Source organism: Pteronotus mesoamericanus, unplaced genomic scaffold (assembly GCF_021234165.1).
Source record: "Pteronotus mesoamericanus isolate MK-2021 breed Mesoamerican mustached bat unplaced genomic scaffold, CSHL_Meso_final contig_347, whole genome shotgun sequence".
In the NCBI taxonomy this organism is placed as follows: domain Eukaryota; kingdom Metazoa; phylum Chordata; class Mammalia; order Chiroptera; family Mormoopidae; genus Pteronotus; species Pteronotus mesoamericanus.
Window position 1 is genome coordinate 1065624 of NW_026555137.1, and position 11919 is coordinate 1077542.

An 11919-nucleotide genomic window follows, 5' to 3' on the forward strand; every position below is an offset into this window, starting at 1 on the left:
CGTTCCACGGAATAGCGACTGTGCACCCCGGAGGTGCTCCGGGCCAGCTCACCCTGAGGCACGCGTGGGGGCGTTTTGGGAACAGGGAAACTGCGTCTAGACAGTCGCCCAGGCAGGGTGACAGGGCCTGACTCGGGCGGTGGCATGCGGGCTGTGAAGTGCGCTTGAGTCAGGAGCGGCTCCGGAGGCAGAGCAGCCTCCGTGCGCAGCGTGCAGCGGGCTGGCGGGGAGGCGGGGGCTGGGGATTCCCAGGCCACTGGCCGGAGGTTTCCCTCGAGGACCCTCGCGGGCGGGGCTGTCCGGGATGGGTTTGCTGGGAGCGGCGAGGGGGCCTTGGGGAAAACTTTCTGAGTGAGTTTTTGCTGTAAGGAGGAGGGGGCAGGGCAGGGTCGTCCCAGCCGGGCCTCTGAGAGCAGTGGCGGCCTGGGGGCCGGGAGCTGCCCGCCCGCCTCGCCCGCGCCCACAGTGGAGGGCCTGCCCCGGCCTGCCCTCCGGGCGGCCCCCATGACTCGCATCCTCGGTCCTGGGCCGGCCGGGACCAGGCCCGGCCACACGCCCCCTCTTCCCGCCGCCTGCTTTGTGGGCAGGATGAGGAGCGCGAGCCTCCCAGGCCCGGCAGAGCCCCCGCGATGCCCCAGGCGGGGAGCTCTTTGGAAACCCCAGAATGAGCTGGAGCCGAGGCCCCACGGCTTCCTCTGCTGGCCACACCCGCAGCTCCCAGCCGGGTGATGCGGGCGGGCGCTGCCCAGGCGCCCCAGCCCCCGGCAGGGCACCGGCCGGGGAGAAGCTGCGCAGAACCTGTGCGACCGACTCACGGGTCAAGCCAGGGGGTCACTCAGCTGCTCCTGGGAAGAGACCCCCGCGCCTGGGGCCGGCCCGAGTCTGGAGAGCGGCTTGTCGAACACGCAGACCCATCCCTGGGTCCCAGAGCCCGAGGGCAGGAGGGAGAGGAGCCCACTTCCCCAGAGACGCCAGCGCCCTGCAGGCTGGTAGCCCCCTGTAGGCCAGGCCACTCCCAGAGCTTCGGGCCCCGCCCCTCGCCCTCGCGCCTTCTCTCTCTTCCTGTACCCCCCTTTCCTTCTCCCGTTCCTCCTCCACCTCCCCACCAGCCGCTCCATCCTGGTTGCCGGGGCTCCCACACGGTTCCCGCAGGACCCTGCCCGAGCCGCTTCCCTTCTGCCAAACCGCCAAGCCCCCGGGGGAGCGGCTCTCCCTGGCACCACCACCAGGGGGCGGCGGCTGCCAGTGGGCCACCCTTGGGTCTGGAGCATGGGTGGGCCTCCGTGTGCCCTGGGGCAAACGGGGCAAAGTGACAGAGGGTCCAGCATGGGACCTGCAGGCTCTGGCCCAGCCCGGACCCCTCCCCGCTGCCCAGGCCCAGCCAGGGGGGGACATGGACCCCTCCTCTGGGGAGGGCAAAGCCCAGCCCGTCCTCGCTGTGACCCCCACTCCGGCCCCCCTTCCACCCCTCTGGGGCCGCTCGTCCCGAGAGCCGGGCCTCTCCGGCCACTCCCAGGGACTTGAAAATAGCGAGTTGTGTTAAAAATAATACAACCACAGAAATAAAAGCTTAACAGCAGCGGTATTTTTAAGGGGTTTTCAAATAAGGCAGAGACCGGCGTCCTCACCCAGAGGATAGCATGCAGCCCAGCCCAGTCCCACGAGGACGCCGCTATCTGCTCGGCCCTGGGTGGCCCGGAGCGCAGGTGCTGTGTGCGTCTGGTCCTCACCCCGGTGGGGCGGTGTGAGTGGAGAGTTCCAGGTGCCGGCTCCTCAGGAGAGACCGGGGGGCGGGGGGCGGGGGCGGGGAGTCCGGGGCGGGGGGCCGCCCCCCCCCGACGCACCGCGCTTCTCACTTCTCAGCAGCGGGCTGCGGAGATGCGTCTGAAGTCACACCTGCCCCCGGGGGCCCCTGCGGGCAGCTGGGCGCTCAGCGGCTCAGGTGCCGCGTTCGGGGGAGAACTTTCCCATCAGAGAGATGCCCGTTCCTGCCCCCGCGTGGTCGGGGTGACGGTGACGCACCGGCGCAGACAGCACGCTCTCCAGCCCCGGGCTTCCCCTTCGCAGGCAGTGATTTTTTTAAGTGTTTTTCACGTTGCTCGTTTTCAAAGAAAACAGTTTTCGTCTTCTTCCTGACACCCAGGAAGGCGAAATACTAAAACGAACCTGTGCTAATCTCATCCGTCCCGTCCGAAGCTGCTTACCGGAGACGGAGCGTCACTTCCTGCGGTTCCGCAGCCTCAAAGGGCCCCCCGCCCGCCGTGGGCCAGCCCTGCCCGGCTGTGGCCTGGGCTTCTGTCACCAGAGAGCCCCCTGCTGCCTTGGAGCGGAGGGAGCGCCCTCAGAGGAACAGAGGCGGGCCGCTCCCGTGGGAGGGGGGTTGACACGGAGGTCAGAGGCTGCCGAAATCTCCTGAGGTGGCCCGTCAGCTGGCCACGTGCGACCCCACCCCGCCCTCCCACGCAGCCCCCACCCTTGGGTCCCCACGCCACAGGGCGGGTGGATTTAGCTCAATTCCCAGTCCCTCGTGGCAGGTGCCCGTGCTGGAGTGGGACAGGCGGGAGAGGGACCATGAGCAGGACCTGGGAGCCGGTTTGGGGTGAGGGTGGTAGGCAAAGCCGCCTGGGCCGGAGGCGGGGGGCGGGGAGGCCGCTCGGTTTGTTCAAGGAGCTTCCTACTCTGCGGTCGTCTCGGGTGCCGGCAGAGGGGTGATTCCTGTCTCGTCGGCCACCGTCAGGAGCCCGGATTCTGGCGGGAAAAGGTAAGAAATTACAAACCGGTGAAATACACCCCAATGGTGACTTCCGGGGAGGGCCTGGGGGACAAAGGACTTCAGCTTTTTTATTTCCGTGTGTACTTTGTGCTGTGAAAATGTCGTCCTTGTCGGTGGGCAATTTCTGTAATTAAATTGTTTAAAACTTTTATCCTGGACACTTTCCAACCTAAAGAAAAGCAGGCGGGCACACTGAACTCCCATTCCTCCGCCCGCTAGACGCGGGGGTGACAACTGCCCTCGTTTATGGGGAACAGTTCAAGAAAATTCCAGGCACGGGGACATCTCCCTTCTGATGAGTCCGAACGCACCCCTGAGAACAGCCGGCGTGCTGCTGACGCGGCTGTGCGGCCGCTGTGCCAGGACCGCTCTGTCCAGGCCGCTCTCGAGTCCCGTTCCAAGCTCCCCAGTTGCCAGCGGCCTGTCGTCTCTACGCTGAAGTAAGGGTTGCTGTGTCTGGTTCGCTCTTTTTTTTTCTTTTTTCTTTTTCTTTCCTTTTTTTTTTTTTTTTTGTCTTTGGCTCTTTAATCCCTCCCCCACCCGGACTTTGTCACGTCAGTGACTTGTTAAAATCAGGTCAGAGGTCTCAGGAAATGTCCTACCTTCTGTGTCTTACCTGCTGGCCTCCTCGCATTACGAGGGGGGACCGAAATAAGCCCGCAACTTACTGATAGAAAATTGTGTATTTATTCGGACATTTCCCCTTCAGTCACCTGCAGAGTCCTGCCCATTTCATGCAGCATCCACTTCAAGACTTTTCTTCCCACGGCTCAAAACGGTGTTGGAACCTGTCAATGGTGATGCCTTTTAGTGCGTCTGTCGGTTTTTGTCTCACCTCTTCCACATTGACAAAACGTTTCCTTTGGAGAACTTTTTGCATCCAGGGAAACAGAAAAAACTTGCTCAGGGTGAGATCGGGTGAATGGGGGCGGGGGGCACAGGGGTTGTGCAGCTTCTGGGTAAAAACTGCTGGACACTCAGCGCGGCGCGGCAGGCACGCTCGTAAATCACCCGTCATGACACGGGCAAACGTGCTGAGTCTTCCAAAAAAACTCGCCGAAGCGGAACGCAGCCTCTCACAACAACGCCAGCTGGTGCCCTGATGCAGATGGGTTCCCAGGTCACTCCCACAGCGGGGGGAGCCTGTCCTACGAGGGGCTCGCCCTCCAGGACGTAGTTCGGTTTTTTGGGTCCCCCCTTGTAGTAACTCACTGCTCCCCCTGTATGTCCTGGAGCCTGGAAGTTGGCGGCAGAAGCTCAGATGTTTCCTGGTTCACCATTTCGGAGAGAACGCCTCCCCGGTGCTGGGTGCCCTGCCCCATCGCCCTCCCGAAGTGCAGGACCCTGGTCCCCTCTCTTACATGTTGCAAAGCCAGTCGGGGGACCCAGGGGGACAGCCGACCCCAGCCATGAGCTTGCGTTTCCCAGTGTCACGGGGAAACAAGCCCGGCGGCGCCGTGGGGGCGTCTTGCCGCAGTCCAGCCCCCGACCCCCTCTCCCCGGGGGGTTGCTGCCGAAGGGATTTTCTGTTTCTGTTTAACATTTTCCTCTAATCCATCTGTCTTCCAGACTCTGGCTGTGACATAAGAACCCTCCCCGCAAAGGGTTGGTCGCACTTTACAGTGACTCCCCTACTCGTTCAGCCCCGGGCAGGTGCCGCTCACGGTGACCCGGAGCGCAGGGACGGGAGCCCGCGGCGGGGCCTCGGCACCGGACCGCAGAGCCAGGGGCTCTGCCGTGGCCCAGGCGGGGAGGACGGAGCTGCGCGTCCTCGGCCCCCTGTGGGTGGCTCGCCCGTCGTCCTGGGTGGCGTGGGGGAGTTGGCTGTTGGCGTGCGTGGATTCCTCTGCCTGGCTCGCTTTGTTCGTAATGGAGGGGCGGGCGCCTCTGGCCTTTGGGTGGGCTCGTTTCACGAACCGCCTTCTGCGTCATCGAAAAGCAGGGAAGGAGACGAGGGCCTGGAGAGCATCCTGGGCCCGGGGCCCCGGCTGCGGGATCCCCGGGCCGAAGGGCCAGGGCGGGGCCCCGTTCAGCTGGGGTTGAGGCCCGCGGCCGTGCTCATTCTGGGGGCTGCTCTGGGCCCTCTCCGCCCAGGGGGACGGCGTCCTGGGTGTCCTCACAGGTTCTCCCTGACGCCTCTCCGGTTCTGTGAAAGTCAGGAAGCAGCTCTTCCGGGGCACAGCGTTCTCTGTAGGACTTCTCGTCTGAAGAAAGGAGAAATAGAAAAGCAAACTCACATTTCACTGAAAACCACAGGTCCGCACGGCTCGTGTTCCCTCCTCGGAGGCCGGGAAGTCCACGCTCCCCCCGTGTCATGTGCGGGGTGCAGACGCTGGTGGTCAAGGGCTGTCCCAGGGGACAGAGTCACCCGCGTCACCCGTGGGTGCCCACACTCATGGGCGCGGAGCCAACGCGGAGCCAAAAACGCGTTGAGAAGAGAAATCCAAGCCCAGGGCAGAACTCAGTTCTGTGTCACAAATTGCTTGTGTTATTTCTTGAACTCCCAATAATGACAGCAAACATCTAGCGTTTAGTCTGGGCCAGACGGTCCCAGCGCGGCCCCCCGGACGCATCTCACGCGTGCTCTGTGGCTGAGGCGTGTCAGTCCCCTTCACAGGTGGGATTTGGAAGTGGACACGGGGGGCGTGGGGACCTCCCAGTTCCCAAAGGGGGTGAGAAGCCCATGCGGGGCTTGAACCCCTCACTCCCGGGCCCCCCCTGGGCTTCCCTATCAGCACGCCAGGCTCTGAGATCCTCACAAGCGATGACTGAGCGGCGCTCGGTTTGGAGCGGACGTTCAGAGCCCGCTCTGGGCCCGGTGGGGAGCGGCTCCCGAGCAAACCCGACGTCCGGTGGCAGAGGGCTGGGCACTTCCTGTTTGCCCCCCACCCCGCCCCGCCCGGCCGGGGGAGCCTGCAAAAGGGCCGCCCGCCCGCAAGCCTGGAGCGCAGCCCCGAACAATGCCTGTGGTGTGCGCTGCAATTTGAAAACACTCCCTCGCGGTCCCAGCGACGCAGAATGGGGACGCGGCAGAGAAAGGCTGGAAAGAAAGGGTGTTGGGGAAAAAAGAAAAGGAAATTGTTGGAGGGTCCTGAGTCATTTCACCCTTAGCATCACATCTCCTCTCCTTATGGTGGTCGTTTTTGCGACCGAGACCTGAGAAACCTGGGGCTGCAGGGTGTCTAGGAAGTAAGACCTGGCGAGCAGATGGAAGGCACGGGGTGCGCTGGTGACCGGCCCGTGCAGGGACTATGTGTGCGTCGGGGACAGCCCGCGGCCCGGCCTGCTCTCTGCAGGCCATTTGGGGCGAACCGAGTGTGGCATTCGTGGGGAGACCGGGAGCGGGCACCGTCTGTGACAGTCATTTCCAGAGCGGGCTGAGCGAGATCAGTCACCCCTGTCTGGCACGTCTCTGGGGGCGAACCACAGCCTCTTCCCAGACGCTGGCAGCCGTTGTCTGGGGCCGCACTTCCTGCTCTGCAGCGCCGGGGACTTTGGCTGCGCCACTTCCACCGGAGCCTGGTTTCAGCGTCCCTGAGCCAGAGCTGGCACCACTGCGTCCCCCCGCCCCCCGGGCCATGGGACCCGATGCATCTGTGCATCTTGGGAACGCGGGGTAGGCGGCGTGCAGAGATCCTCGGTGGGGCTTACCGTGGCCTTGCTGAGCGGGCGCCTCCCCAGCTCGGGGCCTCGGTGTCCCCGGACGGACTGAATGGGCTTCCAGCTCTGCCGTCCCCGGCTGCGCACACAACGCAGGCAGCCCCGCCTCCCAGAGGACGCGACCACACACTCAGTAAACGCTTTCTGGCTCTGATGGGAACGAGCAGGGAGGTGAATTCACACCTTTGCTTCCCCTCGCTCGCCAGGCGTCCCCCGGGCTCCTCCCTGGGGCCCCCACCATCGAGGCCGGGGCCATGGGGGCGCAGGGTGTGCAGGAGCCGCCTGCAGGCCACTCGGCCACGGCCGGGAACAGCCCGGCCCCGAGGGCGCCCCAGTGTCCAGAGACACCGCTGTCCCCCCGACTGACCAGGGGGCTGAGTCATATCACCAAGCGCGGCTTCGCCAGCCCTGCCAGCCCCTGAACTCCCCAGATCACTCAGCGCCCCAGGGCCTGGTTCCCACACTTTGCCCTAAGAAAGCCACGGGGTCGCGGGAGGTGAGGAGGAAGCCCAGAATTAGTCACAAGCGGCAAGTCAGAAATACCCACGCCCCGGTGCCCAGGGTGCCCGGGGGCTGACCTTTCAGTGCCCGGCTCAGCCCCCGCAGCCCTTTCCTTGTGGCAACGAGGGAGAGGGGACGGGGCCTGGGAACTAGGTGACCGGGGGAACTGGTCCTGGGCCGTGTCCGCCCGTGGCCCCCGCCGACCAGCCCTTTCCAGGACTCGCTTCCTTCGATCTGCCGGGCGGCCTGGCACGGGGAGCCTTGGCGTCCTTCGCACCGCAAGGCGGGGCTGGCCGAGGGGCAGGCGCCCCAGGCAGGCCGCTGGCCGTGGCGGCCGGGCCGGGCCCAGGGCGTCCGGCTCTTCCTTAACTGCCCTGAAAAACGAGAGGCGTGGGGAGCACGTCAAGGAAAAAGAAATGGAAGTGGGAACAAGGGCCGCCAGCCTTGGTCTCCGACGGTCACCGCCGCGCTGACCCTGCTCCCTCGGGCCCGTGTATCGTGCCCTTTCACAAAGCACTCGCGGAACGCGGCGTCCTTCCTGTCCCCAGCGCGCTGTGTCCTATCGTCTCGTGTTCGGACGGGGCCTCCATGGCCCTCCCTTCCCCGGGCCCCGCCCCAGGCGTGGGGGACACAGTGCGGCCTGACACAAAGCCCCTTCGCGCAGGGACCTCAGGTTGCACCCGGCAGCAAAGTGGACGGTCAGCCCCAGAGTCCCTGGGGGTGAGGCAAAGGCGCCTTTTATGCGGCGGGCTCTGTGGCCCCCCCAAAACCAAAGGAACCACTAGTTTATATCCCCAAAGCGTGTGGGCATGCGACAGGAGTTTTTTGCCTTTTTAAAGTCACCCTCCACATTCACCAACCTCCCTTTAAGCGACATCTTAAAATTTGCAGAACAGTCCGTGATAGGACGGCTGAGTTACAGACGTCCTTAAAGAGCCTGAGAGGGAACAACCAGGGGTCCCGCGTTTTGGGGGGGCGGGGAGGACTAGTCCTAAGGCTCTGGCGGCCGACGGACTAACTTCCGTCTGAAGACGCCGCCGCCGCCGCGAGGCGGGCCCGCCCGCTCAAGGCAGGACTCATGGTGGGCTCATTCAGAGGCCCTCCCAGCAAAGGGAGGGAACTTTCTGGCCACATCGGAGGGAAACACTGGGTTTCAGTCGCTGCAGGGTGAGGGGCTGGGGGCAGTGAACGCCCCCCGGGCTCAGAGAAGCCCCTCGTCTGTCTGCGGGGAGCACAGCTCGTCAGTCAGGAGAAGCCGGTGGGGCCTGAGTAGGGGTGGGGGCTCAGCCCACACAACGCGGGGGAGGCCCGTCCGAGAAGCTGAGCTTGCGCAGTGGGAAGTGACCACCGCAGGCCCCAGAAAGCCACAGAGGGATGGGGAGGGCCCAGTGGGCCTGGGCTCTGGGGCACGGAAGTGACGCTGGGCCCACAGGCCGGCCTGGGGGGAGGAGTCCCGAGCTCCGGTCCCCTGGCTGACTGACGTTCCTTTGGGGCAAATCCTCTTCCGTCAGAAGTACTGTTCGCCTGAATCTAAAAGGCCAGAGTGAAAAGCCACAAGCATTTATTTGAGATTGAAAAACGGAAAGAAAGAAAAAGAGGAAAAGAGAACGAACAGCTATTCCAAAAGCAGCCTGTGATCAGGCAGACACGCGCGCAGCGTCCGGGTCTGGGGACAAAGGCGGGGGCGGGGCACGCACAAGGAAGGGGGCAGCGGGGCAGCGTCATCCGCCGAAGCAGGGCGACGCGGCCTCTGAACAGTCCTTCCGCTTCCAGCCTGGCAGCCGTCACCCCTGCCCTCCTGAGACCTTTGCCAACAGCTCTTGGGGACACAGCATTGCCGGGGGCCCGCCCAGAGGTTACCCCGCCCAGCGCTGGCAGCACACGATGGGCTCGGCAGGCCCTTGGGGACAGCAGCTCCTACTGCATTTTAGGGGGCTCCGTCTATATATATATACTACACGTATTTAACATACACTTATAAATACGTGATCTATAGAACAGCACAAACACTGCATGTGCAAGCACCTCCCCCGCCCAGAAACCCAAAAGGCAAGTCACAGAACCACAAAGTGCAAAACGCCTGTCCCGACACTGGGCCCGGGCGGCCTCCGGAAGGGCAGCAGAAAGGCTCGGCGCGCGCCGTTGAAAATCACACGGATGGGTTTCCTCTTCGGAGCGGCCCCTGGCCAGCCGCTGCCCTTCCCTTCGGTCTGTGTCTTTCTCTCGACAGCCTACGAGGTAGGAAATGCTCCGTGGAACTGCGAGAAGAGCCCGCCCATTGCTCTCCTGCAGGGTGACCTCGCCCACGTGGCTGCGGCCAGCTCTGCCACCAGATCCTGGCCACCCTGAGGTCAACCTCAGCCGCCCCCCCTGTGCTTTGCCTGACCCGAGTTCAGCCGCCTCCTGGTGCTCACTTCCCTCCCCCGCCCACGGGAAGGAGGACGCCAGTCAAGCTGGGATGAGCAGCGGCATTTATTGAGAAAGAGGAACTCACGCAGAAGACCCCGGGGTCCCCGGCCGGCGGACAGAGCATCTGCGCGCCGAGCGAGGGATCCCAGTTCCCCGCCCGGGGAAGGACGCCGGCCGCTTCCAGGTGAGTCCCGAGGCGCCGCGGAAGCGGCCCCCCTGGGACATGGCGGGGCGGCCACACCTGGCGGCTGGCACGGGCGCCGGCTCCCAGGGCTCTGGTGAGCTTTGAAAATGAAAACCCGCCACGACAGTGCCTGGATGACTCGGCGAAACCCGCAGATGACCTGCCGGAGGGCGGCTCATTCCCACAGCGCGGGGGGTGCTTTGGAGCGGGGCCGAGGGCTGACTTCAGGAAGGTGTCTCGGGTGGCGACGGGAGGGGGCGCCGAAACGGCCGCCGGAGGCAGTGGCTTCGGGGTCTGAGCGTGTTCTTCTGGCCGGTGCTGCTGCCGACGGGGCCAGGAAGAAACCCACTTCCCTCTCCGGTAGCTGGGGAGCCTGTCGGTGTCCTGGCTGCCATCGCTGGGTCACAGGGCCTTTACGGAGCTCAAGGAAGTCCGCCCAGGCGCCCGCTGGGCTGAGAGGCCGCCGATCCCTCAGGCCGGCTGGGAGAGTTCAGGAAGCGCTGAGGCTGGCACAGCCGACGGCGCAGGAGACCTGGCCGTGGCGGAGCGGTGTGCTGCCAGCAGGGGAGGCGCGGCTGGGGATCCCGCCGCCGCCCTGGGCCCCCGTCGGGGCCGCTCGGGGCCGGCCGCAGCTCGGCTCTCCGTTCACGCGCGTCCCCCGCTTTCGGCCGGGCCCCGGGCCTCGGCGCTGGGGTCCGCGGAGCGCGAGGACGCGGAGCTGAGCCCGAGCGCCAGGCGCCAGGCCCGGACGCGGAACGAGCGGTCCAGCAGCAGGTAGATGAGCGGGTTGGCGCAGCTGTGGCCAAAGGCCAGGCAAGTGGCGACGGTGAGGCCCCAGCGCAGCGCCTGCAGCAGGCGGCAGGGCAGGGGCACGGCCCCGAGGCGCGCCAGGTGGAGGACGGCGCGCAGGATGCCGAAGGGCAGCCAGGAGCCCACGAAGGCGCCCTCGACGGCGCAGATGATGCGCAGGGGGGCGGCGGGGACGCGGCCCAGGCCCAGCGGCCGGCGCAGGCGGCGCGCCAGGCGGCAGTAGCAGAAGAAGGTGGCGCCCAGGGGCAGCGCGCAGGTCAGCAGCAGCAGCAGCAGCCCGAGGGCCTGGAAGGCGTCCGAGGGCTTCTCCCCACACTGGCTGCCCGGGCCTTCGGGCAGCGGCTGCAGGTCGCGGGAGACCAGGGCGGGCAGGCCGACCAGCAGCGCTGCCACCCAGGCGCCCCGGCACAGGGCGCGCGCGCACCGCGGGGAGCGCCGCGGGTGCGCGCCGCGCGGCCGGGCCACAGCCAGGTAGCGGTCGGCGGCCAGGCCGGCCAGCAGCAGCGCGCCCGCGCAGCGCGAGGCGGCCAGCGCGAAGCCGCTCAGCTTGCAGAGCGCACGGCCGAAGGGCCAGTGGCCGTCCTGCGCCGCCGCCACGGCCCACAGCGGCAGCGTCAGCACCAGGCCCAGGTCGGCGGCCGCCAGGTGCAGCACGAAGGTGTCCGCCAGGCGCCGCGGGGCCCGCCGCCAGGCCAGCAGCCGCAGCACCAGGCCGTTGCCTAGCAGGCCGACGGCAAAGGCCGCCAGGTAGAGCGTGGGGACGACGGCGCGGGCGCAGGGCAGCTCCCAGAACGCGCACAGCTCCAGCTCCTCCTCCAGGGCCCCGGCCCCGGACCCGGACCCCGAGTAGTCCCAGGACGCCGTCTCCGGGCTGAGGCTCCAGGGCTCGGTGGCGGGCATGGCCGGGTGGCGGGCGGTGCGCGCCGACGATGCGGTGCGGGTGCGGGCAGCAGCGGCAGCTCTGCAGGCGGGTGCCCAGCACCTCCCTTCCTGCAGCCCCGGCCCAGGCGAGGGGTGGGCAGGAAGGTGGAGGAGGAGGGGAGGCGGGTGCGGGGGAGGGGCCGCGCCTGTGGTGCAGGAGGGGGGCCTACGGTCGGAGGGTGGCACAGGGGAAGGGAGGGGAAGCGGGAAGCGGACAGGGCAGAGGACCTTCGGCCCTGGGTCCTTGGAGGAAGAGTCCTCGGCGCCTGGAGACCGCCTGGCCTCCCACGGGGGCAGCCTGATGTCGGGGCGCAGGCGGTGGGGCCCCGGAGCCCTGTCTGCTCCCCGCCCTGCCCCCCAGTCCTGGGGCTCTGCGGTGGTCTCTAGCTTCAGAGGGGAGGAGAGAGACCCGCAGGGGGGTTTCCTCTGGGAGGCGGGGCCTCAGCCGGTGCCCACCCCCTGCCCTCCCTGAAGGAGAACTTCTGCCGCCAGCTGCACAGCCCGGTGCCGGGGGACGGGGGTGGGGGGGGCGGGGAGGGGGGAGAGCCTGCCCTTAGAGCCCCACCTGGAGCCACCAGAGCTCGCGCGCCCGCGGGCTCAGCGTCCTGAGAGGTGGGGTTGAATGTCTGAACGCAAACCACGCCGGTCCCGCTGCAGCCAG

The 11919-nt window shown here is 66.5% G+C and overlaps 1 protein-coding gene across 1 annotated transcript; it reads right to left on the reverse strand.

Annotated features, from left to right (window-relative positions):
- Window positions 1-10172: 10172 nt before the first annotated feature.
- On the reverse strand, window positions 10173-11237 carry GPR25 (G protein-coupled receptor 25). Its single transcript, XM_054576433.1, has one exon. It carries the CDS (start codon window positions 11235-11237, stop codon window positions 10173-10175), a length of 1065 nt encoding a protein of 354 aa, XP_054432408.1.
- Between the last annotated feature and the right edge of the window lie 682 nt (window positions 11238-11919).

Excerpts from the sequence above, each read along its gene's own strand:
- GPR25 (XM_054576433.1), bottom strand. The coding sequence starts at position 11,237 with ATGCCCGCCACCGAGCCCTGGAGCCTCAGCCCGGAGACGGCGTCCTGG.